Source organism: Staurois parvus, unplaced genomic scaffold (genome assembly GCF_062004578.1).
Source record: "Staurois parvus isolate SC_StPar_1 unplaced genomic scaffold, SC_StPar_1.0 ptg000362l, whole genome shotgun sequence".
NCBI lineage: Eukaryota > Metazoa > Chordata > Amphibia > Anura > Ranidae > Staurois > Staurois parvus.
The window spans coordinates 6,336,552-6,364,405 of NW_028318158.1; the positions used below are offsets into that span (position 1 = coordinate 6,336,552).

The following is a 27,854-nucleotide window of genomic DNA, read 5'->3' on the forward strand; positions in this document are numbered from 1 at the left end:
TAATGGCTGCAGTCAGGGTAAGAAAGGGTAAAGGGTGCAGCTAGGAGGAGAGACGGTTAATACAATGCAATAGGGGCTGAAATAGTTAACAGTGGCAGCCATAGGAGGGAAATCCGAGAGAATAAAGCCACAAAGAGCTCCAATCATGTGTGTGGAGGTGTTGCTCATACTGGTCACCTGACCATCCCCCTGCAAAGAATGCTGGGAGTGTACTGAGTGAATAATCATGCAACAATAGGTCTCCCCGGCAACGGGAGAAGCTTCTTTCAGAGTCTCCACAAGCTCAGGAGGCAGCATGGAGGACGGCAGGCAATCCCCAAGCCTTCACCTGGACCTCAGCAACTTCGAGGATGGGGTAGGCAGCCGCTACGTCCTGACCAGTCCACGTTCTCTGGAAGCCTGTGCCCGGCTGGGGGTGAAACCTGTTGAGCTGCTGTACAAATCTCTGGAGGAGGTGAGAGAAGAGAACCCAGAGGTCAGCAGCCAGCGACTGAATGACCTGTATGTGGCTCAGGAGATAGAGCGCCGCAGCAAGCTGGATATGTGCAGACAGCTGCGGAAGGAGCTGCTACAGGGGGATTGCCAACCAGATAGAGCCCCTTCCTACACCTCTGGAGGCCAGAAAGACTGTCCTTCACCCATCTCCCTTGATCAGAGGGACCCTCCAAATCTTTGCACTGACCACCAGGACCCTCTGTACATCTTAACCAGGGGCCACAGAGACTGTTCCCCACTCCTGTTCCCTGATCAACAAAACCCTCCACCTCTTTCTACTTATCACTGTGTCCCTCAAGACACCTCAACCAGGGGCCACAGAAGAGGCTTAGGGACACTGCAAAAAAGTCTGAGCCAAGGAGACCTTAATCAGATGGAGGAGAAAGCACAACGCATGAGCAGGACGGTGGAGAGAGAACTTAGGGCATTGCTACCTGATCGAGATAAGAAAATCGGTGCTTTGATGTTATTGAAACACCAGGAAGAGGAGATGTTTAAACAGAGAAGGGTACAAGCCCAGCAGGCCTGGGACAATCTGAAGACTGAGGAGAGGTATATCCGAGCCACCCTGGACAGAAAAAATTGGCCAGTCCAGCTACAGAACCATAGAAGGCGAAGCTGGAGCTCCCAACTTGACTGGCAAGTGGACCCCATCCGCATGTCCTCCCACAAGACACAATTGCAGGAGCAAAAGGCTCTCCTTAAATATGGCTTGACAAAGACCATGGTGGATTTAAAGAGCAAGAACATCTGCCATGAAAGCACCAGTGACCATCCACTGGAAGAAAGGATGATTAAGGCCTTCAAAGTAAAACTGGTCAAAGATTTACAGGAGAAGAAGAACATCCAAATTAAAAATGAGTATGAGAAGCTTCGACATTCCAAACTGAAAGAAAAAGTAGACAACCAGGCCAAAGCTGAGGAGCATGTCAAGAGAGTTTCCATCCACCAGAAAGAGCAAAGATCGCAAGAGCTTAAAGAAAAATTAGTGGAGGAGAGGAGCAAAGACTTGTACGAGAAGGCATCCAGGGAGGATGAGCTGAAGCTTATGGCAAAGCTCCGGGCTATGCGTCTGGAAAAAGAGCAGATGGAGCACAAAAAAATGCTAGCCCGGTTAACTGACCACAAGATCCAGCAGGCCAGAGACACTCTAGACAGAAGCATGCTGGGCAAGGTTCAGAGGGCTCAAGAACTCAACTTCATCAAGGAGAGTGCTCACCAAGCCTTGAAGAAAAAAGTTGACAGAGAAAAGGAGAACCAGCGCAAGGAAATAGTCTACACCATCAAAATGAAGGACCAGAAGAGTGAAAGGATCCGCAAGGAAAAAGAAGCTACGGTTGAAGAAGGCCGGCGGATTGCTAGAGCTTCTTTCCATTTTCGGGATAAGATCCGTGAGCAGACCAAAAGCAGGACTTTTGACCAAATGGCTCTTCAGGCAACGCTTAATGCCAGTCTTTTAAAAACCATCCCATGAATAGAAAAAAATTCTCCTAAGTGCGTGCCAATGGCAGTGTGAGATCCATCTCCACAGGTGCATTTACGGGCAGTCAACTTTCTTGTGACCTGCAGTTGGCTTCTTTCTAAGCTGCTTCAAGTTTCTTTTGCTATCTCTTTAGAATATATGCTGAGAAAAATCAGTATGAAATGAACCAAAGCCTGTGTACACAGGCCCTAAAGCTGGTTATAGACTCTAGTGGATGGTTGGATGTGCAGGGAGCATCCAACTGCCCTCAAGCACCTGTCCTGGACAACACTTTCTCGAGGTTTTGTCAAGTGACATCCTTGTTCAGGCCTACAGAAAGAAACAGGAACACATTGCTTTTTGTCTTTAAAACAGGTGTCTTTAAAACCATGAGATTGTCATCTGATCTGGTTGGTCAAGTATAGAATTAGGTCACCTTAACTGATCTGTTTACAAAAATTTCATTCCAGAGTGTTTACCTTCTATATCTAATGCCAAAACGTTTGGTTTAGCTTCGGGTTGAGTAGATATGGTTTAAGTGCCCCATCAATTTTTTTTTATTCCTCACTTCCTGTCCCAGTGACACAACAGTAATGCAGGCCATACATGGGTCAAATTCTGAACAAATATTCTTTAGAAAATCTGAATTTTTGTACATCTTGTAATCTGATGGTGCCACCGTTGATTTTGAAAATCGGCCGACCAAGCCTTCAATTTCCCCTCATGTTGCTACTGAACAGAATTTTTGTGGCCAAGAATTTTCTTTTCTTTCCAGGTCACAGCTCTTGCTCATTTCTTTTTCATTTATATTTCCCGCATGATTCTCCCATCATTGATTTGAAATTTGTTCGTTTTTCAAAAAATTTCCCACAAAATGCCGATCGCTCAAATTCGATGGTCACATGAAAATTGGCCATTTCTGTGACCCAGTAATGGTGCGAAATTCAAACAAAAATTCTTAGAAAAGATTTTCGAAAGAAAATTCTTTCAGAATTTGACCCATGTACGGTCGGCTTAAGTAAGGAAATCCCACTTAGACATTGGACACCAGAACATGTGGACAATTTCATATCCTGTTCTAATTATTATGTTTTTTATTATTTTCCATTAGTTTCTTAGTGATTATGGTCACAAGGACAAAAAGCTAGGGTAAATTTCCCCAGTGGAGACACAGCAATAAAAATTCAACAAAGACTCTGAGTCTCCCCTACCCGATCCAATAAAAGCTTTGGCTTTAGATGTATTTTCACTAGAAGTTTACAAGTCACCCAATGTGTTGTCTTTAAAGCAAACCTGTCATGAGAGAAATATGGAATCTGTGAATGGCTGCTTCCAAAAATGCTAAGAGGACTTCAATTTTTTGAGTCAATGACCTGAAAAATCCAGACAGGGACTTATGTACAAGATTTTTTTGACTTTTAACAATTTGCATATTTGTTTCATGTTGTTGATTCTAGGCTCCGTTTGCACTTGTGCGACTTGTCATTTGACTTTGGACACATAGAGAGCCAGAGAGTGTAAAGTTGCATCAAAGAGGCACAACAAAGTCGCACGGGAATCATGCAACTTTGGAGTCACACAAGTGTGAACAGAGCCTAAGAGTATGAAAGCCAGGTGACAAGCATTTTCAGAAGAAGGCAGCTTTGGCACTGCTCCTATTTCTCTGAAGACATACTTGCAGGTATTTATTATGCACTGTATTAGAGCATTGTGTGCCATCTGTGCTGTTTTGGTTGAACTGGATGGACTTTTGTCTTCTTTCAGCCAGACTAACTATGTAAATGTTATTTTCCTGACTGTCATGGTCATCCAATGGCCTCGGTACCTTTTGACTTGCTGACCCAGAACAAATGCATTCCGAATTTCTGACTTTATGTGTTCCAGGCCAGGTCTTTCCTAAAGCCAGAGACAGCCAAGAAACTACAAATTTCAGAAGGAAAGGTTAGCAGTTACATCTTCTTTAGGGCTCATTCATACTAGCAGTTGTGTGTGGGGAGGGGGTAAAACCCTGTGTTTGCGCCATGCGTGTACCACCCCCAACAGCTCCCTCTTTAGCTACAGAGGCAGCATCTGGGGTTGTACACATGTCACTGTAAGAATTCTATCCCCTGTCGCTTTCAGCAGGTGAGGTTTCAGCGGGCTAGTGTGGGAATTACAAAGCACGCATTAAGGAGGCCTCCTCACCAGCTTTCAAATGCTCTCTGAAGATTGATCCAAACGTAGGTTGCTAGTGTGAACAAACCCTTAATGCCCAATTCCAGGCTAAGCTCCCACCAGAGCTTTCTGCTTCAGCTGTTTTTTAATATTTACTTTTAACCAAAGTCTACTTTTGCGCAGCCCTTGCGGTCCCTCTGAAAGCTGATCCACAGTGGATCCCTTTTTAGAGGGAAGTTGACAGGTGGCTGGGAGGAGAAATGTCTCCAGCTACAATTGTGCGCATTGCATGCAGATGCAGTAGATCCCTGCACTAGACAAATTCAAAAGGTTCCTCACCATGTGTTCAACCCCTACCAGCTGTTGTATTGGGTTCAGGGGAGCGGTAGGGGGGCAGTCCAGGGGACTGGGGATTAATCCCTTATTTTTATTTGCAAGTGTGTAGTAGTTCTAAAAGTTGTTCTACTGCTGTAAAGTTTCCATAACAGTACCTGGGTATGAAAAGCTGAAATATCAGGTTAGGGTGGAGGTGGGCATTACTTTTTCTCTTGCAGTTGTAGACTGCATTTATTTTGTTTGTAACAGACAGTAGAAGATGTAGCTGAATAGCTGTGCTCTCAGAACTAATAAGTACTAAAATGAAACTCCAGCAAACACTTTTTTGTGTTTTAGGTGGAGAAGTGTTAGGATTTCTGTCTGGGTCCTAGAAGCATGAAAATAATTGGAGATCTCTCTAAAGTGAGGGGACGTGGTACATGTGACAGTTGCCAGCTGTCACTGGCGTCTCCTCATCTGCGACAGCTGTCACTGGCGTCTCCCCATCATCTGGTGACAGTTGTCACTGGCGTCTCCTCCTCATCTGGTGACAGCTGTCACTGGCGTCTCCTCATCTGGCGACAGCTGTCACTGGCGTCTCCCCCCTCATCTGGCGACAGCTGTCACTGGCGTCTCCCCCCTCATCTGGCGACAGCTGTCACTGGCGTCTCCCCCCTCATCTGGCGACAGCTGTCACTGGCGTCTCCCCCCTCATCTGGCGACAGCTGTCACTGGCGTCTCCCCCCTCATCTGGCGACAGCTGTGCCTTGGGCAGGAAATGAGGGAAGATCTACAAACCCCGAGAGAAACTCTGACACTTCCCTTCTCCATCCAAAACTAAACTTCTTTTTTTTTTGTTACCACTTTAAAATACAATAAGAGTACATCTATATGATATCTTCTGCTGCCTGATGCAAAACTATTAGGTACAAGCTGTGTGCAGTGCCAATACTGACAGTTGTAAATCGCCTTCCTAGCAGCTAAAGGCAACTCTCCATAGTCCAAGTGGCAATTGTATTTCAGATGGAATCATTATTATTATACAGGATCCATATAGCAGCAAAGCCCTTCACAATATAAAAGGAGACAATACAATTGTAATACAATTCAGGAGGGTTAGGAGTTTCCCGCTCATTAAGAGCTTACAATGTAAACATGAGGGTAGGAATCAGTGTTGTATACATCTACATAGTGTCTAAAGTATATTTCCAAGACCATTTTCAGTATTTGTAAATCTGCAGTTTTCATGAAAATAATCCATGGTGATCCTGCCATGAATGTCCTTATTTGGGCACTTCCTTTTCTACAATGACAACGCTCTTCCTGTCTCCCAGTTGTGATCCTGCATCGTCACCGTTTAACACAGGCTTCCGATGGCCAATACAATTTGCTGTTGCAACCCATATTACATAGGCACGGTACACTGTTGTTGACCAAGCTCACCCTGAGATGTACCATGCAGCCATTGTGCATGTAGACAGGAAGTGACTGCAAATGAGCCGCAGGGGATCAGCAGCAACCAAAGAAGGATACAACGTGAAAAAAAGAATTTTATTTTAAAATAAGAAAATTGTTTATAATATACAGTGATTTAGCCAAAACCTAGATGTCATGCAGTTAGAATTCACATCCACTCTAATAGAGGGTGTAAGGCCCAGGAGCCAAAGATGCAGGATGACGGCTGAAACTGACCTTTAGTGGAAAATAAATTGTACGGAATTTCTTCTTCCAAATACTCTGAGGAGACAAAGCAGATGCATATTAATGCAAACCGTGCATAAAAAGTGTTTCAGTTTCCTTATCAGAAAAGATTTAGTTTATTTTTCTATTTAGAATTATTACTATTTTATATTTATATTTACTGTGTGTGTTCCTGTTTGGTTTATGTTTTGTGCTGTGCAGTGTGCGGAATGTCTTGTGGTTGTAGTCAATTTTAAAAACAGAAATAATTTTCTAGGAATATATATATATATATATTTTATTGTTTACATGTGAAGAGAAAATAAAGATTTGTACCTTTTTTGTTAATGGTGTTGTATGATTTCTAAAACCTACAAGGAATATTCAGACAGGACTTCAGTGAAATCAGTTATATTGCCATGCAGTAAACATTGCAGCAGTGATAAAGTGTGAGACTTACCTGAATTTTTATCTCCTCAATTGCAGTTATATTCCTATAAGCTTTTCAATGTGCCTCTAAGACACTATTTGCGCAGGCACAGTAGCCAGTTCATTTGATTGGGCTGCTGCTGTATCTGTGGGAAATGCAGGGAAAAGGTCCCCAAATTTTTTTCTAAAATGCAACTGCATGGAAACCGCATGGTGCAAAAGCATCCAAAAATGTGCTGTGTTTTCCGATGTGTAGGGTTGCCCATCAGAATACATGGCACCCCTGTGTGTCTGCAAAAGAGTGTCATGTTTTGGCTGTGGATGCACGAACATGTGCCAAAGGGGAAATGCAGTCTTCTGGCACATGATGATGTACCTGCCATTCACAACTCAAATTTGGGCCAATATCTGCTGGTTTGACCAAAATTTGGGCAGTGAGTGGCCCTGACAGAGCCACCCAGCTCCAAAAAAGTCAGCTTTTCAATCTACTTTTGGCAAAGGAACCGGGCTGAACATTGTCAGCCGAACACTAAAACTGGCTATACACTAATAGAACTTCATTTCAAATTTTATGTTTTAAGAATGTTCTTCAATTTTCTAATTATTAGTGGAGTTAAATTGATTTTATGGATGAAATTATTTTCTTGAATTAATTAATTTTGTTTGGTAAAGTCAATTTAATGTTAAAGTGTTGCTAAAGGCAATTTTTTTTAACCACGTGCCCTCCAGAGGATTTACCCCCCTTCCTGTAGAGGCCGTTTTTTGTGTTATTTTAACTGACAATTGCGCGGTCATGCATTGCTGCACCCAAATTAAATTTATGTCTTTTTTTCCCATGAATTGAGCTTTCTTTCAGTGGTATTTGATCGCCTGTGCGTTTTTAATTTTTTTGTGCAAAATAAGCAAAAAAAAAGCTAACAATTTTGAGAAAAAAACTACCGTATTTTTCGCTCCATAAGACGCACCTGACCAGAAGACGCACCTAGGTTTTAGAGGCAGAAAATGAAAAAAAAAATTCTGAACTAATGGACTGCAGACATAGTAGAGGAGATGACCAGAGACTGCGGACAGTACAGGGATGACCAGAGACTGCGGACAGTACAGGGATGACCAGAGACTGCGGACAGCACAGGGATGACCAGAGACTGCGGACAGCACAGGGATGACCAGAGACTGCGGACAGCACAGGGATGACCAGAGACTGCGGGCAGCACAGGGATGACCAGAGACTGCGAACAGCACAGGGATGACCAGAGACTGCGAACAGCACAGGGATGACCAGAGACTGCGAACAGCACAGGGATGACCAGAGACTGCGAACAGCACAGGGATGACCAGAGACTGCGAACAGCACAGGGATGACCAGAGACTGCGAACAGCACAGGGATGACCAGAGACTGCGAACAGCACAGGGATGACCAGAGACTGCGAACAGCACAGGAGATGACCAGAGACTGCGGACAGTACAGGGATGACCAGAGACTGCGGACAGTACAGGGATGGCCAGAGACTGCGGACAGTACAAGAGATGACTTCTGACCTATGGGGGGGGAGCGGGTACCTGAATTTGACAGGTACCCGCTCTTACTTCCGCGGAGTTGTTCTTTGATCTTACCTGTTCCTCTATCCAGCCGCGCGCTGTCTACCCGGCTTCTGTAGTGTGGGCGCTCGGCGGGCAGCCGGGTCCCAAGTGCGCATGCGCGAGAAGCGCTGCGCTTTGTGATTGGTCCGGCGGCTTCTGGGATCTGTCATGTGTCCCAGGTACCGCCTTACCATTCACAAAGAGCACCGCTTCTTGCGCATGCGCACTTGGGACCTGGCTGTCACGCACACTACAGAAGCCGCGAAGACAGAGCGCCGCTGGATAGAGGAACAGGTAAGGTCCCACTGCAGAGCTGAGCGGCCGGCCCGGTATTCTGACACGGCGGCGGTGGAAATACCGGACCAGCCGCTCCACATTTGCTCCATAAGACGCACTGACATTTTCCCCCCTTTTTTGGGGGAAAAAAGTGTATCTTATGGAGCGAAAAATACGGTATATTTTTAACTTCTTGCTATTAAACATGTCCAGTAAAAAATTTTAAAAATCAAATTTCGTCATAAATTTAGGCCAAAATGTATTCTGCTCCATGTCTTTGCTAAAAAAAATCCCAATACGTGTCAATTAATTGGTTTACATGAAAGTTATTTATTTTTTTCTACTAGTAATGGTACAATCCTCTTCTCTCTGGTGCCAGAATGTGGGCAGGCTGTCCTATGTCATCACATACGATGCAGATCCAGGGGTGGTTGGTGGTCTTACATTGTATGTGATGAATTTGGCAAGTGGTGACAATAACAGTCAGATCAGCAATAAGAGAAGCTTTGGGGGAACGATTGCAGCCAGGAGGAAGTCTGCGGGACCATAGAATAAAGTAAATACTATTCTAGTTTATATCATTCTTCAATAAATTGAGCACTTAAGTCTAGAATTATGCTACTTTAGAAAACTCTGGTTGGGCCACATCTTGAGTATGCCGTCCAATTCTGGTCACCAGTCCCCAGGAAGGATGAACTTGAACTGGAGAAAGTCCAGAGAAGGGCAACAAAGCTAACAAGGGAACTGGAGGATCTACAGTTGTGTCCAAAATTATTCAACCCCCACTGAAATTGAGTGTTTTGGCCAGTTTGACATTGCTTTTGATCATTCAGTCATCTTGCTTACATTTACATTAAAGAGGCACTTGTAGGTCAGACAAATATAACATAACAGTTATAATGAAATAACCACAAATGTCTTTTCTGTGCTCACAGCATTATCAGTTTTATTCAACCCCCAAGTGACATTCAATCTTAGTACTTAGTACAGCATCCTTTTACAGTTATAACAGCTTTTAAACGTGAAGCATAGCTTGACACAAGTGTCTTGCAGCGATCTACGGGTATCTTCGCCCATTCTTCATGGGCAAAGGCCTCCAGTTCAGTCACATTCTTAGGCTTGCGCACTGCAACTGCTTTCTTTAAGTCCCACCAGAGGTTCTCAATCGGATTTAAGTCTGGTGACTGCGATGGCCACTCCAAAATGTTCCAGCCTTTCCTCTGCAACCATGCTCTAGTGGACTTGGAGGTATGCTTGGGATCATTGTCCTGTTGAAAGGTCCAACGTCTCCCAAGCCTCAGGTGTGTGACGGACTGCATCACGTTTCCATCCAATATCTCCTGGTACTGAAGAGAATTCATGGTACCTTGCACACGCTGAAGCTTCCCTGTACCTGCAGAAGCAAAACAGCCCCAAAGCATGATTGACCCTCCACCATGCTTCACAGTAGGCAAGGTGTTCTTTTCATCATAGGCCTTGTTCTTCCTCCTCCAAACATAGCGTTGATCCATGGGCCCAAACAGTTCTAATTTTGTTTCATCAGTCCACAGAACACTATCCCACAACTTTTGTGGTTTGTCCACATGGCTTTTGGCATACTGCAGTCGACTCTTCTTATTCTTTGGAGACAGCAAGGGGGTACGCCTGGGAGTTCTGGCACGGAGGCCTTCATTACGCAGTGTGCGTCTTATTGTCTGGGCTGAAACTTCTGTACCCACATCTGACAAATCTTTTCTCAGTTCCTCAGCAGTCACACGGGGACTTCTCTCCACTCTACGCTTCAGGTAGCGCACAGCAGTCGAAGTCAGCATCTTCTTTCTGCCACGACCAGGTAGCGTTTCAACAGTGCCCTTTGCCTTGAATTTGCGAATGATGCTTCCTAAGGTGTCTCTTGGTATGTTTAACATCTTTGCAATCTTCTTATAGCCATTGCCCTTCCTGTGAAGAGAAATCACCTCTTCTCTTGTCTTCCTGGACCATTCTCTTGCCTTCACCATGTTTGTAACCACACCAGTAAATGTCTAGAAGGAGCTGAGTATCACAGTCATTTTAAAGCTGCCTAATTGGTGCTTATTATGCTTGATTGCTGCTCGGTGACATCCACAGGTGTTTTCAATACCTGATGGAAAGCACCTGTATGAACCTCTGTTCTTCAGAGTGGTAGTCTTTAAGGGGTTGAATAATTGTGGCAATGAAGAAACCACATAAGAACCATTTACTACTGTATTACATAAACAATTGATGTCATTTTAGTTGCATTTGGGTAGTTACAACGTCCTTGTAGGATTTGATTCTGAATACAATTCCAAATGTACACTATAGTCCCTAAACCCCTTTACAGCATTGGGGGTTGAATAATTTTGGACACAACTGTAAGTTATGAGGAACAACTCCATACATTAAAGTTATTCTCCCTGGTTAAGAGACACTTAAGAGAAGATATGATTGCAATATACAAATATCTTAATGGTGATTCTAGCATAGGGGGAAAACTATTCAATCTTAGGTCTCTTAAGAAGACATGCGGCCACTCAATGAAGTTGGACAAGAAGCGGTTTAACACTAAACTGCGTAAGGGGTTTTTCACTGTTAGAGTAGTAAGGATCTGGAACTCCCTTCCACAGTTGGAGGTGTCAACAAGGACTGTCAATAATTTTTTAGATGGGCATCTTAATGAACACAATATACAGGGGTATGGAAAATGGTAGTCACATAAACGCATACAGTACACACAGGTTGAACTGGATGGATTGGTGACTTTATTCAACCTTACCAATTATGTAACTATATAATTATATTCTTCACCTCCTTGAGAGGAGGTCATATTTTATATGTTTTAGCTCTGTCCAGAATCTGGCTGTAAAATCTACTTGATTGGACATTGATATAAACAGCCTTTAAAAGACAAACATCATTTATGAGAAGCCTTTTCTCCATTACACATGGTAAATAAAGGCCAGTGATGACTGGCAGCTGATTAGCATACAATCCTCTTACAGAGGACTAATAACTCCATTTGTTGCTGGTTTGGAGACTGCTCCTTTTACGGCATTTTAATTTTAATTAGAGTGAACAGACCTTGGAGATAATTGCTCCTAATTAGAGAGGTTGTCTGTTCATGGCTTCTACCGTTTAACTTCCTCTAAAAATCTGCAAAGTACACAATCTCCATTATGCCGAGTTAGCACCAGGCAGAGGTCCAAAGTGCCCTAAATTATGAAGTGTTTGGAGCTAAACAACTAAATGGCCAGCCAAATATAAACTTCTCTCTGGTGTAGGGCCCATTCACTCTAATGTGTGATTTTCACACCTTACCACATGTATTTATTTTTTTCAGGTATTTATATAACACTAACAATTTATGCAGAGCTTTACATATGTATTGTATGTTAACATTAGTCCTTGGCCTGAAGAAGCTTACAATCTAAGGTCCCTAACTCACATTCATACATACACATACTAGGGCTGATTTAGACAGGAGCCAATTAACCTACCAGCATGTCTTTGGAGCGTTGGAGGAAACCCAGAGTACACAGAGAAAACCTACACAGGCACAGGGAGAACATGCAAACTCCAAGCAGGTAGTGTCATGGTTGGGAATAAAACCATCAACCCTAGTGCTGCCATGTGGAAGTGCAAACAACTTAGTGCTGCCAAAACACTGAGAAATCCCATTTATATACACTATATTGCCAAAAGTATTGGGACACCCCTCCAAATTATTATTATTATTACATTGAGTTTATATAGCGCCAAAGGGTTTGCTCAGCGCTGTACAATAGGGGGGGGGGGACAATACATGGCACAGTACAACAATAACAAACAACGTACGAGGGGTAAGAGGGCCCTACTCTTTCAAGCTTACAATCTAGGAGGGAGGGGGTAATGGTACAGTAGGAAGTGGCTGTGGGGAATGAGGGGTGGGAGGAAAGAGGGAGAATGGCCGTTAGGTGAGGGTGGGGTAGGCTTCCCTGAAGAGATGGGTTTTGAGGGAGTGCCTGAATGTGAGGAGGGAAGGCGACAGTCTGATGGATTGGGGCAGTGAGTTCCAGAGGATGGGGGAGGACCTGGAGAAGTCTTGCAGTCGTGCATGGGAGGAGGAGACCAGGGAGCAGGATAGAAGGAGGTCCTGTGAGGAGCGAAGGGTACGGGTAGGGCGGTACTTGGGGATCAGGTTGGTGAGGTAGTCAGGGGCAGTGTTGTGAACGGCTTTGTAGGTCAGGGTTAGAAGTTTAAATTTGATGCGTTGGGCAATCGGGAGCCAGTGGAGGGAGAGGCAGAGGGGGGTGGCAGAGGTGGAGCGGGTGGTGAGGTGGATGAGTCTAGCCGCTGAGTTCAGGATGGTCTGGAGCGGGGAGAGCCTGCACTTGGGTAGGCCGGTGAGAAGAGAATTGCAGTAGTCGAGGCGTGAGATGATGAGGGAGTGTACTAGAAGTTTGGTGGTGTCAGGGATGAGGAAGGTACGTATCTTGGCAATGTTGCGGAGGTGGAGCCTGCATGTGTTTGTAAGTGATTTGACATGAGGTTGGAAGGAGAGGTTCGAGTCAAGAATGACGCCAAGGACTTTGGCTTGCGGGGCGGGAATGATAGTGGTGTTGTTGGTGATGATGGATAGGATGGGGGGGGGGTGTGGGCAGGGGGAAAGGCGAAAGGCGAGAAGCTCGGTTTTGGAGAGGTTGAGCTTGAGGAAATGTAGCGACATCCAGTCTGAGATGTCGTTTAGGAGGTGAGTGATGCGGGCGGAGATAGTGGGGGTGAGGAGAGGGGTGGAGAGGTAGATTTGGGTGTCGTCAGCGTAGAGGTGATTGTTGAAGCCGTGGGAGTGTATGAGTTTGCCCAGGGAGGAGGTGTAGATGGAGAAGAGAAGGGGTCCAAGGACAGAGCCTTGGGGGACCCCAACAGAGAGGGGGAGGGAGGGGGAGGTGGCACCATTGTAGGTGACGTTGAAGGAGCGTCGGGATAGGTAGGATGAAAACCAGGAGAGAGCGGTATCTCTGATGCCAAAGGAGAGTAGTTTATTAAGGAGGAGGGGGTGGTCAACTGTGTCGAAGGCCTCGGAGAAGGAGAAGGAGGACAGAGTAGTCGCCCTTGGCTTTGGCGTTTAGTAGGTCGTTAGTGATTTTGAGGAGGGCAGTTTCAGTGGAGTGTAGGGGATGGAAGCTGGACTGTAGTGGGTCAAGGTGGTTATTGTCAGTAAGGTGGGAGCTTAGGCGATCGTAGACTATGCGCTCAAGGAGCTTGGAGGTGAGTGGCAGCAGGGAGATGGGTCTGAGGTTGTTGGGGTCCGCGGGATCCAGGGAGGGCTTTTTGAGGATGGGGGTGATATGCGCGTGCTTTAGGGGGGAGGGGAATGCGCCAGTAGAGAGGGAGAGATTGAAGATGTGGGTGAGGGAGCGGATGAGGCAAGAGGGGGGTGACCGGAGGAGTTGAGAGGGGATAGGGTCCAGGGGGCAGGTAGTGAGGCAGGCTTCTCAGAGGACTTTGGCGACTTCCTCAGTAGTGACAGGGCTGAGGGAGTGCAGTGCAGGGGGGTTACGGTGGGCGGGGCCTTGGGAGAGGTGGTGTAACGGACCGCCTGAAAGCACCTCTATCAGTCCCCCAGTAGAGCCTCCCCAGAGTGCGGAGTCTAAGCACCGGAGCACTTGTTCACCAGGGCCCCTGATGGTGGGGATGGACTTGGAGCGCTCCGGTACCAGGTCGCAACTACCAGGTATCTCCAACAGGGGTAGAGGAGTCTGACAGGGGCTCCAGAGAGCTAGGAGTCTGATGTAAGGGAGCCTAGTGATCCCTGCGGGGTGGGTGGATGGATGAGCTAAATCAGAGTCATGCAGGCCGGGTCGGTAACTAGCGGATCGGTAAGGTACAAAACGGTAGGCAAAGGATAGTCGGGTCACACGCAGGGTCAATACCAGGAGGTCAGATCTAAACGGGAACATCCAGGAGCAGAGTCAGGCAAGCCAAAGGGTCAGGACAGGAGAAGGCAACAAGGTCAAAACAATCCAGATCAGAAGTACTCACACACAGGTAACAGGATACAAAGACCATTCGGCAACAAGTGTCTGCGCAGGGCTAGTTTAAATAGCCTGACCTGCACCTGACAGGCGTAGCCTGGGTCCCAGTGCCTGCCTAGTACTGTCCAGACGACGGGTGCGCCTGGGTCCTAGTGCCCTGCCACCTATACGTCTCGGCAGACACCTACGCATGTACCATGTCAAGAACCATGCGTCGCGATGGTTCCTGACAGGTGGGGGGCAGTGCGGTTGTGAGGGCAGAGGAGGGGGGAGATGAAGGGGTGAGGGGGGTGGGGAGGCAAGGTGGGGAGGTAGATTGCAGGTTGACAATGTCCTTACGGATAGCGTCAATCTTGTTGTGGAAATGGGTGGCAATCTCGTGGGCGGTGAGAGAGGTACTGAGTGGAGGGGGGGGGGGGGGAGAGCAGGGAGTTGAAGGTGGAGAAGAGTCGGTGAAGGCAGGAGGAGAGGGTGTTGATCAGGTTAACAAAGTAGGCCTGCTTGGTGGCGTGGAGGGACGAGGTGTAAGTGAGGAAGACAGATTTGTAAAGGGAGAATGCATGAGGGGACCTGGTTTTGCGCCACAGTCTCTCCAGTGCGCGACTGTGACGTTTGTCATTCTGCCATGGTTGAAGTGGTCTAGGTTTGATGATGCGTGTGGTTAGGGGTGCCAGAGAGTCTAGGGCAGCTGACAGTGAGTCATTGTACAAGGTGGTGGCTATGTCAGGACATGACAGTGAGAGGATGCTGTCGTGTAGGCGGTCGGTGGCCGAGTGGAGGGGGGCCAGGTTCAGGTTGCGGAGGTTGCGGCTGGTGATGGTTTGGCGTTTTTGAGGGGGGGGTTGGGGGAAGGGGAGATGGAGAACGTGATGAGGTGGTGGTCGGAGAGAGGGAAAGGGGTGTTAGAGAACTGCTTGAGGGTACAGAGGTGGGAGAAGACGAGGTCCAGGGTGTTCCCTCCGATGTGGGTGGAGGATTGAGTGTGCTGTGTGAGCGCGAAGGAGGAGGTTAGGTGGAGGAATTGGGAAGTAGCCGGGTTGTTGTCGTTGATAGGGATATTGAAGTCCCCGAGGATGATGGTCGGTAGCTCAGAGGAGAGGAAGAAGGGGAGCCAGGCGGCGAAGTTGTCCAGGAAGTGGGGTATGGACCCAGGAGGTCTGTAGATCACTGTGATCCTTAGGGGGGTGGGTGAGAAGAGTCGGATGCAGTGCGCCTCAAAGGAGGGGAAGGATAGAGAGGGTGGGTTAGGGAGGACCTGGAAGGTGCTCAGCATTGATAGGAGCAAGCCGACACCACCACCTTTGCGATCGCTCAGTCTTGGCAAATGGGTCCAGATGAGATCTCCATGGGTGAGTGCCGCAGGGGAAGTGGAGTCAGTGGCCTGTACCCAGGTTTCGGTGACTGCTAGGAGGTTGAGGGAGCGGGAGATGAAGAGGTCATGGATGGCGGTAAGCTTGTTGCAAACCGAACGGGCATTCAGGAGTGCAACCGAGAGAGGGGGGATAGATATGGGGAGGAGGGGTACATGTATGAGGTTGAGGGGATTGCGTCGGCTGGCGTGAGCAGGGGGGTCTCTAGGGGGGGGGGTGAGGTGGTAAGGGGTCAGGGTTCGGGGAGATGTCCCCAGCTGATATGAGAAGGAGGAGGGTGAGGAAGGTGGCATGGGAACGGGAGGTGTAGGAGCGTGTGGGTCTGAAAGTGGTGGCAAGTGGGTCAGTGGGGAAGTGGAGTAGCAGGAGGAGGTGGTGGGTGCCGTAGTGGGGAGAGGGGAGAAGTGAGGGGGCGATATAGAGCTGCTTAGCGGGGGTGGGTGGGTAGAGGGAGGCGGTTTTAGGGATGGAGGAGAGGAGGACGAGGAGGAGGAGCACGGGCGGCATGTTGGGGTGAGCGGGGTGCTGGAAAGGTCGGGGGAGGTGAAGGGGTGCTAGTCAGGGATGGCGAAGCAGAGTGTCCGAAACGCCGTGAGAGGTGAGGGGGTGCAGGTCAGGTATGGTGAAGCAGAGCATCTGTAGTGCTGTGGAGGAGTCTATTGCGTTCTTCTGTGAGGGGAGAGTGGAGGGCAGCAGGGTCAGCAGCAGGTTGGTAGTAGTCTGCGGGTGTAGTAGGTTGGTGCCCGTGGGTGCGGCGACACGTCATCAGTGGGTGCGGTGGTTCGGTGAGCGGAGGGGTCGTAGGGCGCGACATCTGGGGTGCTGGTAGGCACGGCGTCTGGTGATGCTGGCAGCTCGGAGACCGGAGAAGTTGAGGCCAGGTGTTGAGGGCTCGGCATCGGGAGGCGCTGTGGGTGCTGAAGGGCCCGGCGTCAGGAGAAGTTGAAGGGTCGTCGTCAGGAGGTGGTGTGGATCGACGTCTGGAGGTGGAGTAGGCTAGGCGTAGGCAGCTGTAGTAGGGCTCGGCGTCCGTGGACGAAGTGAGCCGGCGCAGGCGGATGTTGAGGGCCAGGCGCTGAGGACTCGGCGTCGGGAGGCGCTGATGGTGCTGAAGAGCCCGGCGTCAGGAGGTGTTGAAGGGCCTGGCGTCAGGAGGTGTAGAAGGGCCGTTGGCAGGAGGTGGTGAGGACTGACGTCTGGAGGTGGAGTGGGTTAGTCGCAGTCGGGCTCGGCGTCCGTGGGTGAGGTGAGCAGCGCAAGTGGATGTTGTGGGCCAGCGACTGGGGGTGCTAGGGGCCTTGCATCAGTGGGAGCGGTAAGGCCGCGTGGTAGGCTTGGCTCCGCCGAATTGGATAGGGTTTGGGCAGTTCGGTGGTAGGTGCCCGATAGGGGAGGCTTACCTTCTCGATGCAGGTGGCGGAGGTGCAGCGTCGTCCTGGAAAGGTCCCTGGTCTGGGCCGGCTGGTGCAGGGTGCTGGGCGGCCCGCAGGGTGCTGGGAGGCCCGAAGCAGCTCCCAGGCAGGGTCGCCGGGTGCGGGCAGCTGGGTGTTGGTCGCTGGGTGCCCCGTGGTGGCGGCTGGGTGGCGGCTGGGTGCCGGCGGCTGGACGCTGGCGGTCTGAGGTAGTCCCTGAGCCAGTAGGGAGGGCTCCAGGGAGACGTGCTGGGTGGTGAAGCAGTAGTACCGTGAGGCCGTGCCGGTTCCTGGTGGTCCGTGGTAGTCAGCGAGGACCCAGGGCTGATGGGGAGGGCCTTGGGGAGGCAGGCAGGTCGGCGGGAGCCGGTGGGCGGCTCCCGCCGACATTGGATTCATTGGATTCTGGTGTTCCAATCACCTCCATGGCCCCAGGTGTATAACATCAAGCACCTAGGCATGCAGACTGCTTCTACAAACATTTGTGAAAGAATGGGTCGCTCTCAGGAGCTCAGTAAAATCAAGTGTGGTACCGTGATAGGTTGCCACCTGTGCAATAAGTCCATCCGTGACATTTCCTGGCTACTAAATATTCCACACTCAACTGTTAGTGGTATTATAACAAAGTGAAAGAAACTGGGAACAACAGCAACTCAGCCACAAAGTGGTAGGCCATATAAAATGACAGAGCGGGGTCAGCGCATGCTGAAGCACACAGTACAAAGAAATCGGCAACTGTCTGTAGAATCAATACTGAAAGACCTCCAAACTTCATGTGGCCTTCAGATTAGCACAACAACAGTGTGTAGAGAGCTTCATGGAATGGGTTTCCATGGCCGAGCAGCTGAATCCAAGCCTTACATCACCCAGTGCAATGCAAGCCGTTGGATGCAGTGGTGTAAAGCACGCCGCCACTGGACTCTAGAGCAGTGGAGACGTGTTCTCTGGAGTGACGAATCTGGCAATCCGATGGATGCGTCTGGGTTTGGCTGTTGCCAGGAGAACGTTACTTGCCTGACTGCATTGTGCCAAGTTTAAAGTTTGGTGGAGGGGGGATTATGGTGTGGGGTTGTTTTTCAGGGGTGGGCTTGGCCCCTTATTTCCAGTGAAGGGAACTCTTAAGGCATCAGCATACCAAGACATTTTTGACAATTTCATGCTCCCAGCTTTGTGGGAACAGTTTGGGGATGGCCCCTCCCTGTTCCAACATGACTGCACACCAGTGCACAAAGCAAGGTCCATAAAGACATGGATGAGCGAGTTTGGGGTGGAGGAACTTGACTGGCCTGTACAGAGTCCTGACCTCAACCCGATAGAACACCTTTGGGATGAATTAGAGCAGACTGTGAGCCAGGCCTTCTCATCTGACATCAGTGCCTGACCTCACAAATGCGCTTCTGGAAGAATGGTCAAACCTTCCCATAGACACACTCCTAAACCTTGTGGACGGCCTTCCCAGAAGAGATGAAGCTGTTATAGCTGCAAAGGGCGGGGCCAACTCAATATTGAACCCTACGGACTAAGACTGGGATGCCATTAAAGTTAATGTGCGTGTAAAGGTAGGCGGCCCAATACTTTTGGCAATATAGTGTATCTGCACATTTATTTTATTTGGCATCATCATATGTGAACTATCTGTGTATCTGTGCTCTGTGGTTTGCTATAACTCTGCATCACACTGTAACTTTTTCTTTTATTATAACTTTATTAAAATGCAACAAAATTAAACTTTATTCAACTTTATGTAGTACAGTGCATTGCAGTGGGTTGTACTGTTCAGAAATGCATACAGGCTGCAGTTTTACACAGTGCACACCACCACACATATACAGTGTGAACAGGGCACATAGAAAACTATTGCTTTCTATTTGCTCCTGCATTGAGCCTGTGTTAATATATGCACATTGGTGTAGTTTACCGGATGTGGTGTAAATTAACCCTTAAAACTGTGGTTGTCGACTTTACATGGTATAGGGGGTCTCAGATGCACCCCTTATATCTCTAGAGGGCCGCATATAATATTTTTTTTATATGTAATGCTACAAAAAACTGTCCTAGACTGAAAACTTATTAGAAGAGATGGTCAGAGACAGCAGTAGCTGGAGACAGAAGGCATGCTGTAGAAGAGAGCCAGAAACTAGGGGCATGATACATGAGACTGCTAGGGAACACTGCTATTAAAGGGCCCCCTTGCAGTATAAGTCAATAATTCCACAATTGACTGCTGGGACTCAAGGACCACAATTCAAACACCAATTGTGCACCAAGGCCAGCATGTAAAAGGGGCTTGTGAATGGCTAGAATTGAGTGCCAAGAGCACAAGTCCCTGCCCCACTTCCTTTCCTGCTAGAACAGTGACCCTCCTACTTGAGGCTGCACCCTCCTCCATCTTGTGCCCACTCCATGCCAGAGGCCTCCTCCTGACATTCCCGTCCGCTAACATTTACATTCCCAAAGGAAGAAATGTCCACAGAAAGACAGGGATGCTGCACTTTACTGATGAAACCTGGAAGATAGCACAAACAGTCACATCACATCGACATATTATCTGGGGTCACTTGACAGTACATTGTCAATCACATTTAGTGGACAGTCCACAGTAGTCACATGTGAAAGCAGTACTTTTAGTAAGACGCCTTCTAAACAGTCTCTCTCCACCTGAGGTCATTAGTACTCATTGAGAAGGTATTGAGAAGGTATCTCTGCAGTCACCTCCTCCGTGGGTCACAGGACCCTCCAGGGGGGATAGCCTCACTCCATGGAACTCTTGGCCTGTCCTAAAAAGCCTTTTGCAACACGCCTCTGGTCCCTACCTTCATAAGGGTAAGGGCCAGCTCTTGAATGTGCAGGATTACCTCTCCCAGGCCTTTAGCCCTGTACAGGGCCTCCACTTGCTGGTTACATCTGCCGGAGGGTAGCATTTCTGGCTACCATGCTCCAACTGCCCTAGGGCTCCTCCCAACCTAGCTTATGACTGGGCACTGAATCACCAATGAAATCACTACAAGAGGGGAATAAAGAAAAGGGTGCTAGCACCTGATGACTGTGCTTTCTATAACCAGACACTGTTCTGGAACACCAGCTAGTGGCAGACTAGCTAACTGCACCTTCATGGAGAGAGTCCTGCTGGGAAAGCCTGGAAGGGTGACGTCACCCTTAGGCTCCTATGACCCATCTGTTGTCAGCACTCCCTCCTCTCCTCCTACAACCACCACTAGCCAACAGAGAGGAGCTGGTTCATACGCTTAGACCAGGGCAGGCCGAAAACTGGTAAGTATATACATCTTTACTACACAGGTTATATAGCATAGGTGTTGATGAGGAGAGGGGACATTTTTAAGATTACTTAGGTTTAGGCTAGAATTCTACTTTAAAGTGTTACTAAACCCAGGTCCCTGCATTCACTATATCTGGTCTCCCACAGTACACACAACATGGAAATGCAATTATTTTAGTACATATAAACTGCTAAATACCTTTTCTTACCAGCAGTTAGAGCAGTCTTGTGACTTCTATCAGTCTCCAGCAGAACACTGGTTAAAGCTTATAAAAGGAGTTTTCATTCTGCTCTAGGAGGATGCAGAACCCTGACCCTCTGTCTGGACAGTGCTGATTGGTCCTGTGCTGGTCACATTCACTCTCCCAAGAAAATAAAAACCCTCTCTAGCAATACACACCAAACTGAGCATGTGCAGAAAGGCTACGAATCAGTCTGTCTCATCAGGAGATAAGAGGGGGACACTGGAAGAAGGAGAGGATCAGAGAAGAGAGGATCAAACAGCCTTTTTCCTCAATGCAGAGGATTAACCCCTTAGGTTCCACAGTGATTATAACAAGCATGCTTTACTGTATATACAGACTGATTTTACTGTTGTGGGTTTAGTAACACTTTAAAGTAAAAAAACAGTCCTCAGATGTAGTGCAGGCCTGCTGAACATTGCTCGCCGATGTTTATATCCATATGCATGTGTACTGCAGTGGGTAGATGTAACTGCAGGGTGCAGACTATAGAGATGGATGGGAAAGCTGAGCTGGGCTGATAGCGGTTCTAACCCATCACCTCTCTATCCAAAGTACAACAAATTCAGGCTTCAGTTGGGCTTTATATGCATCTCCTAGAATGCATTGTACATGCAGAGCAGCATCTGAAGGGATGGAAGTCACTGGATGCTTTTAGATCACAGCATTGTGCATAGTTTATATAAAGCTTCACTGCCCCCTAGTGGACATAATGTATTATGCCTTCAGAGAATACTGATACTGTATGTGATTACAATTATCCTGGATTCTGGAATGTCTCTTGTCAAGGCAACCAGTACATATACTGCACATAGTAGCAGACTGCATTTCTAGCTTCATTGTGAGCTGCAACAGTACATATTTGCATTTTTTTTGCAATTTATGGGCTACAGTTTAGAAATCAACTAAAGCTAAGGCTCTCTTGCTGTATGGAACTGTAATGTGTGTAATAGGCCTTTGTAGTCAGAGACACAGAAGGAGGGAGTTCCAACAGGCTTCACAATGAATATCATTTTTATTCCAGAAGCATCCAAAAATAGTAGATAAGGTATACAGATCAAATTACATGGTTTTCCTGGAGCTCTGCTTCAAAGCATTATTCAACCCGAAAGCGAACATTTATTATATTGCAGCTTATCAATTCGCAGATGTGACGGTGTGTTTCTTTTATTTTTTTAGGCTATTTTCTATTTTCATCTGGTGATCCCACTGGCAAGTCTGTTGTTTTTCCAAAACAAAACAGAAGTACGTATTGGCGCAGGAGAGGTAGTAGTGGGTATGCGAACTGTAAAGAGTTTTTAGAGGCGTGTGAAAACATTTCAGTTATAGGAGAGCATGGTGGCTTCTCCGTACACCGGGGGGGGGGGGGGGGGGGAGCGGGAGGGTGCTGCGAGAAGTATATATAGTATATGGCAGTATAGGAAGGGTATCACAGCTTGAGTAGTTCAAAAGGTGGAGGAGTCTTGTAGTTCAGGTAGTGATGGGCAGGAAGGGGGGATATGGTGAGGAATAAAAATATGTATGTATATATATATATATATATATCTGCAATATAAACACTGACGTGAGGCCACACTCTCTAGAGTAAACCAGATCTCTGTGTGGAGAAAACAGAGGAGAGAGAGAGAGAGGTGCGCCAGACTAAGTGCAGTAAAAATGGTAACTGTTTATTGCACACAAGGTATTTAAAAACTCACAAGATGTGGGTAAAATTCAGGCATCAGGTTATAGATATAGGACGTCATCTAGAGTGGACATCTGGAGTGGATGACTGAGGTACCAGGGGCCAAAAGCTCCCTCAAAGGCTGGTGCTCTAGAGTGGATCTTAGTGGAGGAGCGAGGAAGGCAGACGATTGTCCTGGGAGTCGCAGTGCAGGGAAGGAACCGTGCTCTGGATGGGTGCTGCTAGCCTCTCACATCAGCGTGGGTAGGGTCATGTAGTAGAGCCAGCTTGAAGCGCATCCAAGATGGCCGCTGACTGGAAGTGAAGCCCCTTGTCTTGGAGAGTCCCGGGGCTGGTGGGAGCAGGGGGAAGCCATGCTTTGAGGGCCTGCTAGGATTGAGAGCCCGTGAGCGAGAAGACCTCCATTGATACAGGCACAGCATTTCCATCGGCCGTGCCTCACAGAGCATCGACTCCTCCAACCTCCCAACTTACGGTTCCAACAACAGGACAGGCTGACCAGATGCCCAGAGGACAAGGACAGGCGGGAGCACAGACATCCAGGGACTGCAGATTAGAGTAACGAGCACATCGCTCCTTTGCTCCAGAATGAGAGAACGGACCCTGCCCGCTGCTGTCATGCCAGGTACCAGGCATTACACACACCTACCCGCAGAAGGGGACTGGGACAGGGCTAGGGGTATCTCTCTCATCCTCCCTCCCTCTCTCTCCTCTCACACCCCACCTCTCTTACCCCCCCCTCTCTCTCTCTCTCACCTCAACCCCTCCACCACTGTCTCTCTCACCCCCCTCTCTCTTTCACCCCTCCCTTTCTCCCCTCTCACTCCCACTTCTCTCTCAACCCTCCCCTCCTCTCAAACTGTTGCAGACACCATTTTTTTGTTTTCTGTTATTTTGAAAGTGTAAATGATGGAAATAAAATCTAACTTTTGTTGACATATTATAAGAATGTCTATTCTGTAATTTGATGCCTTTTGGAGATTTTTCCATCTTTCCTTGGCTTCTTTATGCACATTAATACAAATTTTTAGCTGGGGTGCCCAAACTTTCGATCCCCACTGTATATATTCTCATATGATGTAAGGTATCCCATTATGCATACATAATTCTACAAAGGGCGTTCAAGTCAAACTGGGACTTTTAATTTTACAGGTATAAAAAGGGATGCTAACATGGCAGTACTACCTGCAGTGCTAAATGACAAGTGTGTCCTATAACTGATAGGCAACGCACATGTTGTGCGCCAGACCAGAGACCATTAATCAAGATGGCAGACAACAGTGTTAGTGAGAGCATGAAACAGCGCATGGTGATGAAGTTTCTTGTGAACAAAAGCATAAAACACGCAGATATCTACAGAAGACTTCAAGCACAGTGATGAGACGCTCAGCCACAGTAAGACATTTGAATCGTGTAAATGTTTCAAAGATGGCCCTATGTCCATCAGTGACTATCCCAGCTGAGGTGGTTCCCAGCCCACAGCAGTCATTCCTGTGAACATTCAGCACGTGGAATGCCTGATCCTGGATAACAGACAAATAACCTGTCCTGAAATTGCACAAAAGATGAATCCTCGGAGGTCAGCATTTCAGCACTGATGACGAAGTGAAGGAGGCTGTCTTAGGATAGTTCAGGTGTACTGACAAATCTTTCTGTGCCAAAGCTTTCCAGGCATTAGTTAAATGCTGGGATAAGTGTATAAATGTAGCAGGGGACTATGTAAAAAAATAAATGCAGTTTCCACTCCTTGAAATCTGTTCTTTTATTATATCAACTCAAAAGTTTCGGTTTGACTTGAACGCCCCTTGTACAAATGATAGGCAAGTCATTCTACAGTTGTTCAAACATGAGAGCCAGTTCAAACAAAATGTATCTCCTGGCCATATTTATCTCCAATCCCCCAGTGCACTAGATAGCACATTGCATATATTAACTACTAATACCCTGTTTCCCCTAAAATAAGACCTACCCCGAAAATAAAACCTAGTGCTATTTTTGGGAATTGCTAAAGTATAAGACCTACCCCGAAAATAAGACCTAGTTGTGATCAAGGCTTTTTTTTAGCAGAAACATGGCGGAATGCCATTCCGCCACCTCCAGCACTGGCCTTGCGCACACCCATATCTACTGTCTCTTATAAACACAGAAGCGCAGTTGAAGTGACAGCACCATCCGCTCCCATAGAACCTCCCTACCTCTGTACTCACTGTGGGACAGGGAAGGAATAGATAGCTGCTGGTGCAGTATGCAGTGTGTTTAGGGGTGGGGCATCTCCTCCTGCAGACTAATGCATGGAAGCTGATGCCCCGGGGGTGATCACCAGCCAGTGGGGAAGAGGTGGAGCAGTGAGTAAGTGCACTTGGTGCACTGTGTGGGAAGATAGGACCCGAAACAGGAGTTACTATAGAGAGGGGCTGTTGACAGCTGTGTTTTGCAAAGCTAGCTAACCATATGAGGGCAGTGGAGGGGGAGGGGGGGATGTGCAAAGGTGAGCTGCAGTGAGGTGTTGCAGAGGTAAATTGAGTCAGGTGAGTTGCAGACAGGGTGCATAGGTGAGCTGCGGCTGGGGGGGTGCAGCGGTTAGCTGAGTTGCAACCCACCTTTGCACCCCCCCGCCACAGCTCAGCACCCCCTTGCCACAGCTCACCTCTGCATCCCATGTCTGCAACTCATCCCTGCACCCTGTCTGAAACTCACCTGTCAAGTCACCCCTGCAACACCTGACTGCAGCTCACAACTGTCATCAACTGGCCCTCTCCATAGTAACCCTCATCCACAACTGCCTGCAGCTCACCTCTGCACCCCCTGTCCATACCTAGACATTTAAAAAATAAGACCTACCCCGAAAATAAGACCTAGTGTGATTTTTTGAGCCCAAAAAAATATAAGACAGTGTCTTATTTTCGGGGAAACACGGTAGCTTGTATACATCCTAAATCCTTGCTGGGGGGACTTAAAAAGATTTACTCACATTTATGATAAAGCTTCCACAGAGATCACTGCCACATGCTTCCCCAAACAAGCCCAGGCCATATTGGAGGTGGTTTACTACAAGAATTAGGAGGCCACAGATGACCTCTGTGTTAAATTAGCTAGCAACAGGACAGTTTTAGTCAGGGATAATAGGACTAACTAGTGTGTGCTTAACTTTTATTTTACTTATGGGGATAGAGGGTTGAATGTATGCGATATAAGGTGAGGTGGTTTAGGTGCACACTGTTCTTGCAGTTTTTTTTCCTCAAACAATGCAGCAGTATGCTGTGAATAAAAGGCAGCTTCAAGAAAAGATGGTCAATAAGTGAATGCTTTGCTATGAGCACCTCAAATAACAAAACAAACAAAACCCATCAAAACCCCCAAAACAGAAGCCCACTTTTTAGTAAAAGAAAGCCTTGCAGGGTGGCCTTGAAGCTATGGACAGGGCAATAGCAAAATGTGACTGCTGAATTAAAATTAACCACAAAATAAAATACAAAAAAGCTACCAATTTTAAGAAAAAACTGGCAAAGAGGTTGATTGCCAAGAGAGCTGGCAATCAAAATTAAATTACAGTTTCCTAACTGGCTGTAATCTCTTCCTAGACAGTTTGAAAGCTTCCCCTTGTACTACAGTTGTTATGTGTCCTCTTTTATAGTGAGATTGGAAGTATAACTAAAGGCAGTACATTTTTCAGTTTTGGACAAAGCAGAGGGCTTTGAACGACTTTCAGTTTTTTTTTTATTTCTGTCTGTGCCCCTTTTAGGGAGATTTGCCCTCTCTATTTGACCTGTTTACTTTAGAGTGAAAGTGAAGAAATAGCACCCAAACAATAATAGAGGGGAAATCTTTCAATAGGGACACTAGTTCTGGTGAATCCTGGTGACAATTCTTCACTTTCAAAGAATTTTTTCCCACCTTCTCTTTTGGCTATGAAGGGAAACCACCCCAATGGGACATAGATGGCAAAAATGACTGGGGATATAATCTTCCCTTACACTATCCAAAATAAAAAAAGTCTTGCCTTTAGCTTTACATCTACTTTAACTTAAAGCCCCCTTATTGGCCCTTCTAAACCCGCTGGCTGCAGTTCAACACTGATATAGGAAATAGGAAATTGACATAAATCTCCAGGATGGATTCAAACAGAAAAAACTGTGCTGTAGGAGAAAGCTATAATCACAGTTTTTCATTAACTCACTTCTTGTAAAGGTGACAACAAACACCAATCAGAAAACAAATTATGACCACCCAACATAATCTGCCGAGACAAAAGACTTCATTAGATCTCTGAAGGCATTTGTGATATCTGGTGCCAAGACATCAGTAGCAGATCCTTAAAGTCCTGTAAGGTGTAAGGTAGGGCCTCCATGGATTGGACTTCTTTTTCCAGCACATCCCACAAATTCTTGATTGGATTACGATCTGCAGAATTTGGAGACCAAGCCAATACCTCAAACTTGTTTTTGTGTTCTTCAGATCATTCTTGAATTCATCAGACCAGGCCATTATCTTCCATTGCTCTGTGGTCCAGTTCTGATGCTCACGTGCCCATTGTAGATGCTTTTGGCTGTGGACATTGGTCAGAATGGGCACCCTGGCTGGTCTGCAGCTACACAGCCCCATACACAACACATTGTGATGCACTGTGTGTTTTGACACCTTTTTTATCTGAACTAGCATTAGCTTTTGCAGATATTTGAGCTACAGTAGCTCTTTTAGTGGATCAGACTACACATCCCAGCCTTTCCTCCCTATGTGCATCAATGAGCCTTTTGCCCCCCATGATCCTGTTGCAGGTTCACCAGTTTTCCTTCCTTGGACCACTTTTTGTAAGTCGTGGTCACTGCAAACCAGGAACATCCAAAAAGAGCTGCAGTTTTGCACATGCTCTGACCCAGTCATCTAGCCATTACAATTTGGCCCTTGTCAAAGTCGCCCAATTCCTTCTGTATGTCCATTTTTCTGCTTTCAACACATCAATTTCAGGGATATAATGTTTACATGCTGCCTAATATATCCAATCTACTTTTACATGCCATTTGTAATGAGAAAATCAGTGTTATTCACTTTAACTGTCAGCAGAGAAAGTGATCAGACATTTCCCTAAAAAGGTTTTGCACAGCACTGAAATTCAAGAGAGGTTATTTCTCTATCCTGCTCTATCCAAAACAAAAAAAAAAAAAAAGAGTTTGGGCTGGAGTTACTCGTTAATGATTGACCAAATATAGGAAAAAAAGGACAAAGAAATAATAGGGTTTTCTACGTCTACGTTTCCATTTGTAGGTGTCTTCGGTTACCATGTTATAATTGGGCAAAACTTAACCCTACAAAAACCCATATTATTATCCATCACAGACAATGGCGTACACTTGAACACTGTATTTTACACCTCTGAAAATATATAAAATCCCTGTCTGAAAGTGAAAACCAAGATGGAGAAGGGGCTACAGCAAGGCTGGAGTTGAGCTTTATATTTGGTATATAAA

The 27,854-nt window shown here is 47.0% G+C and overlaps 1 protein-coding gene across 1 annotated transcript; it reads left to right on the top strand.

Moving 5' to 3' along the window:
- The first annotated feature begins 208 nt into the window (after window positions 1-208).
- Window positions 209-6,454, top strand: CCDC185 (coiled-coil domain containing 185). Its single transcript, XM_089685057.1, has one exon. The coding sequence runs from the start codon at window positions 296-298 to the stop codon at window positions 1,967-1,969; it is 1,674 nt and encodes a 557-aa protein (XP_089541183.1). The 5' UTR covers window positions 209-295; the 3' UTR covers window positions 1,970-6,454.
- Window positions 6,455-27,854: the final 21,400 nt, after the last annotated feature.

Bases quoted from the DNA above. Each gene is read 5' to 3' on its own strand.
- CCDC185 (XM_089685057.1), top strand. From the start codon at position 296: ATGGAGGACGGCAGGCAATCCCCAAGCCTTCACCTGGACCTCAGCAAC.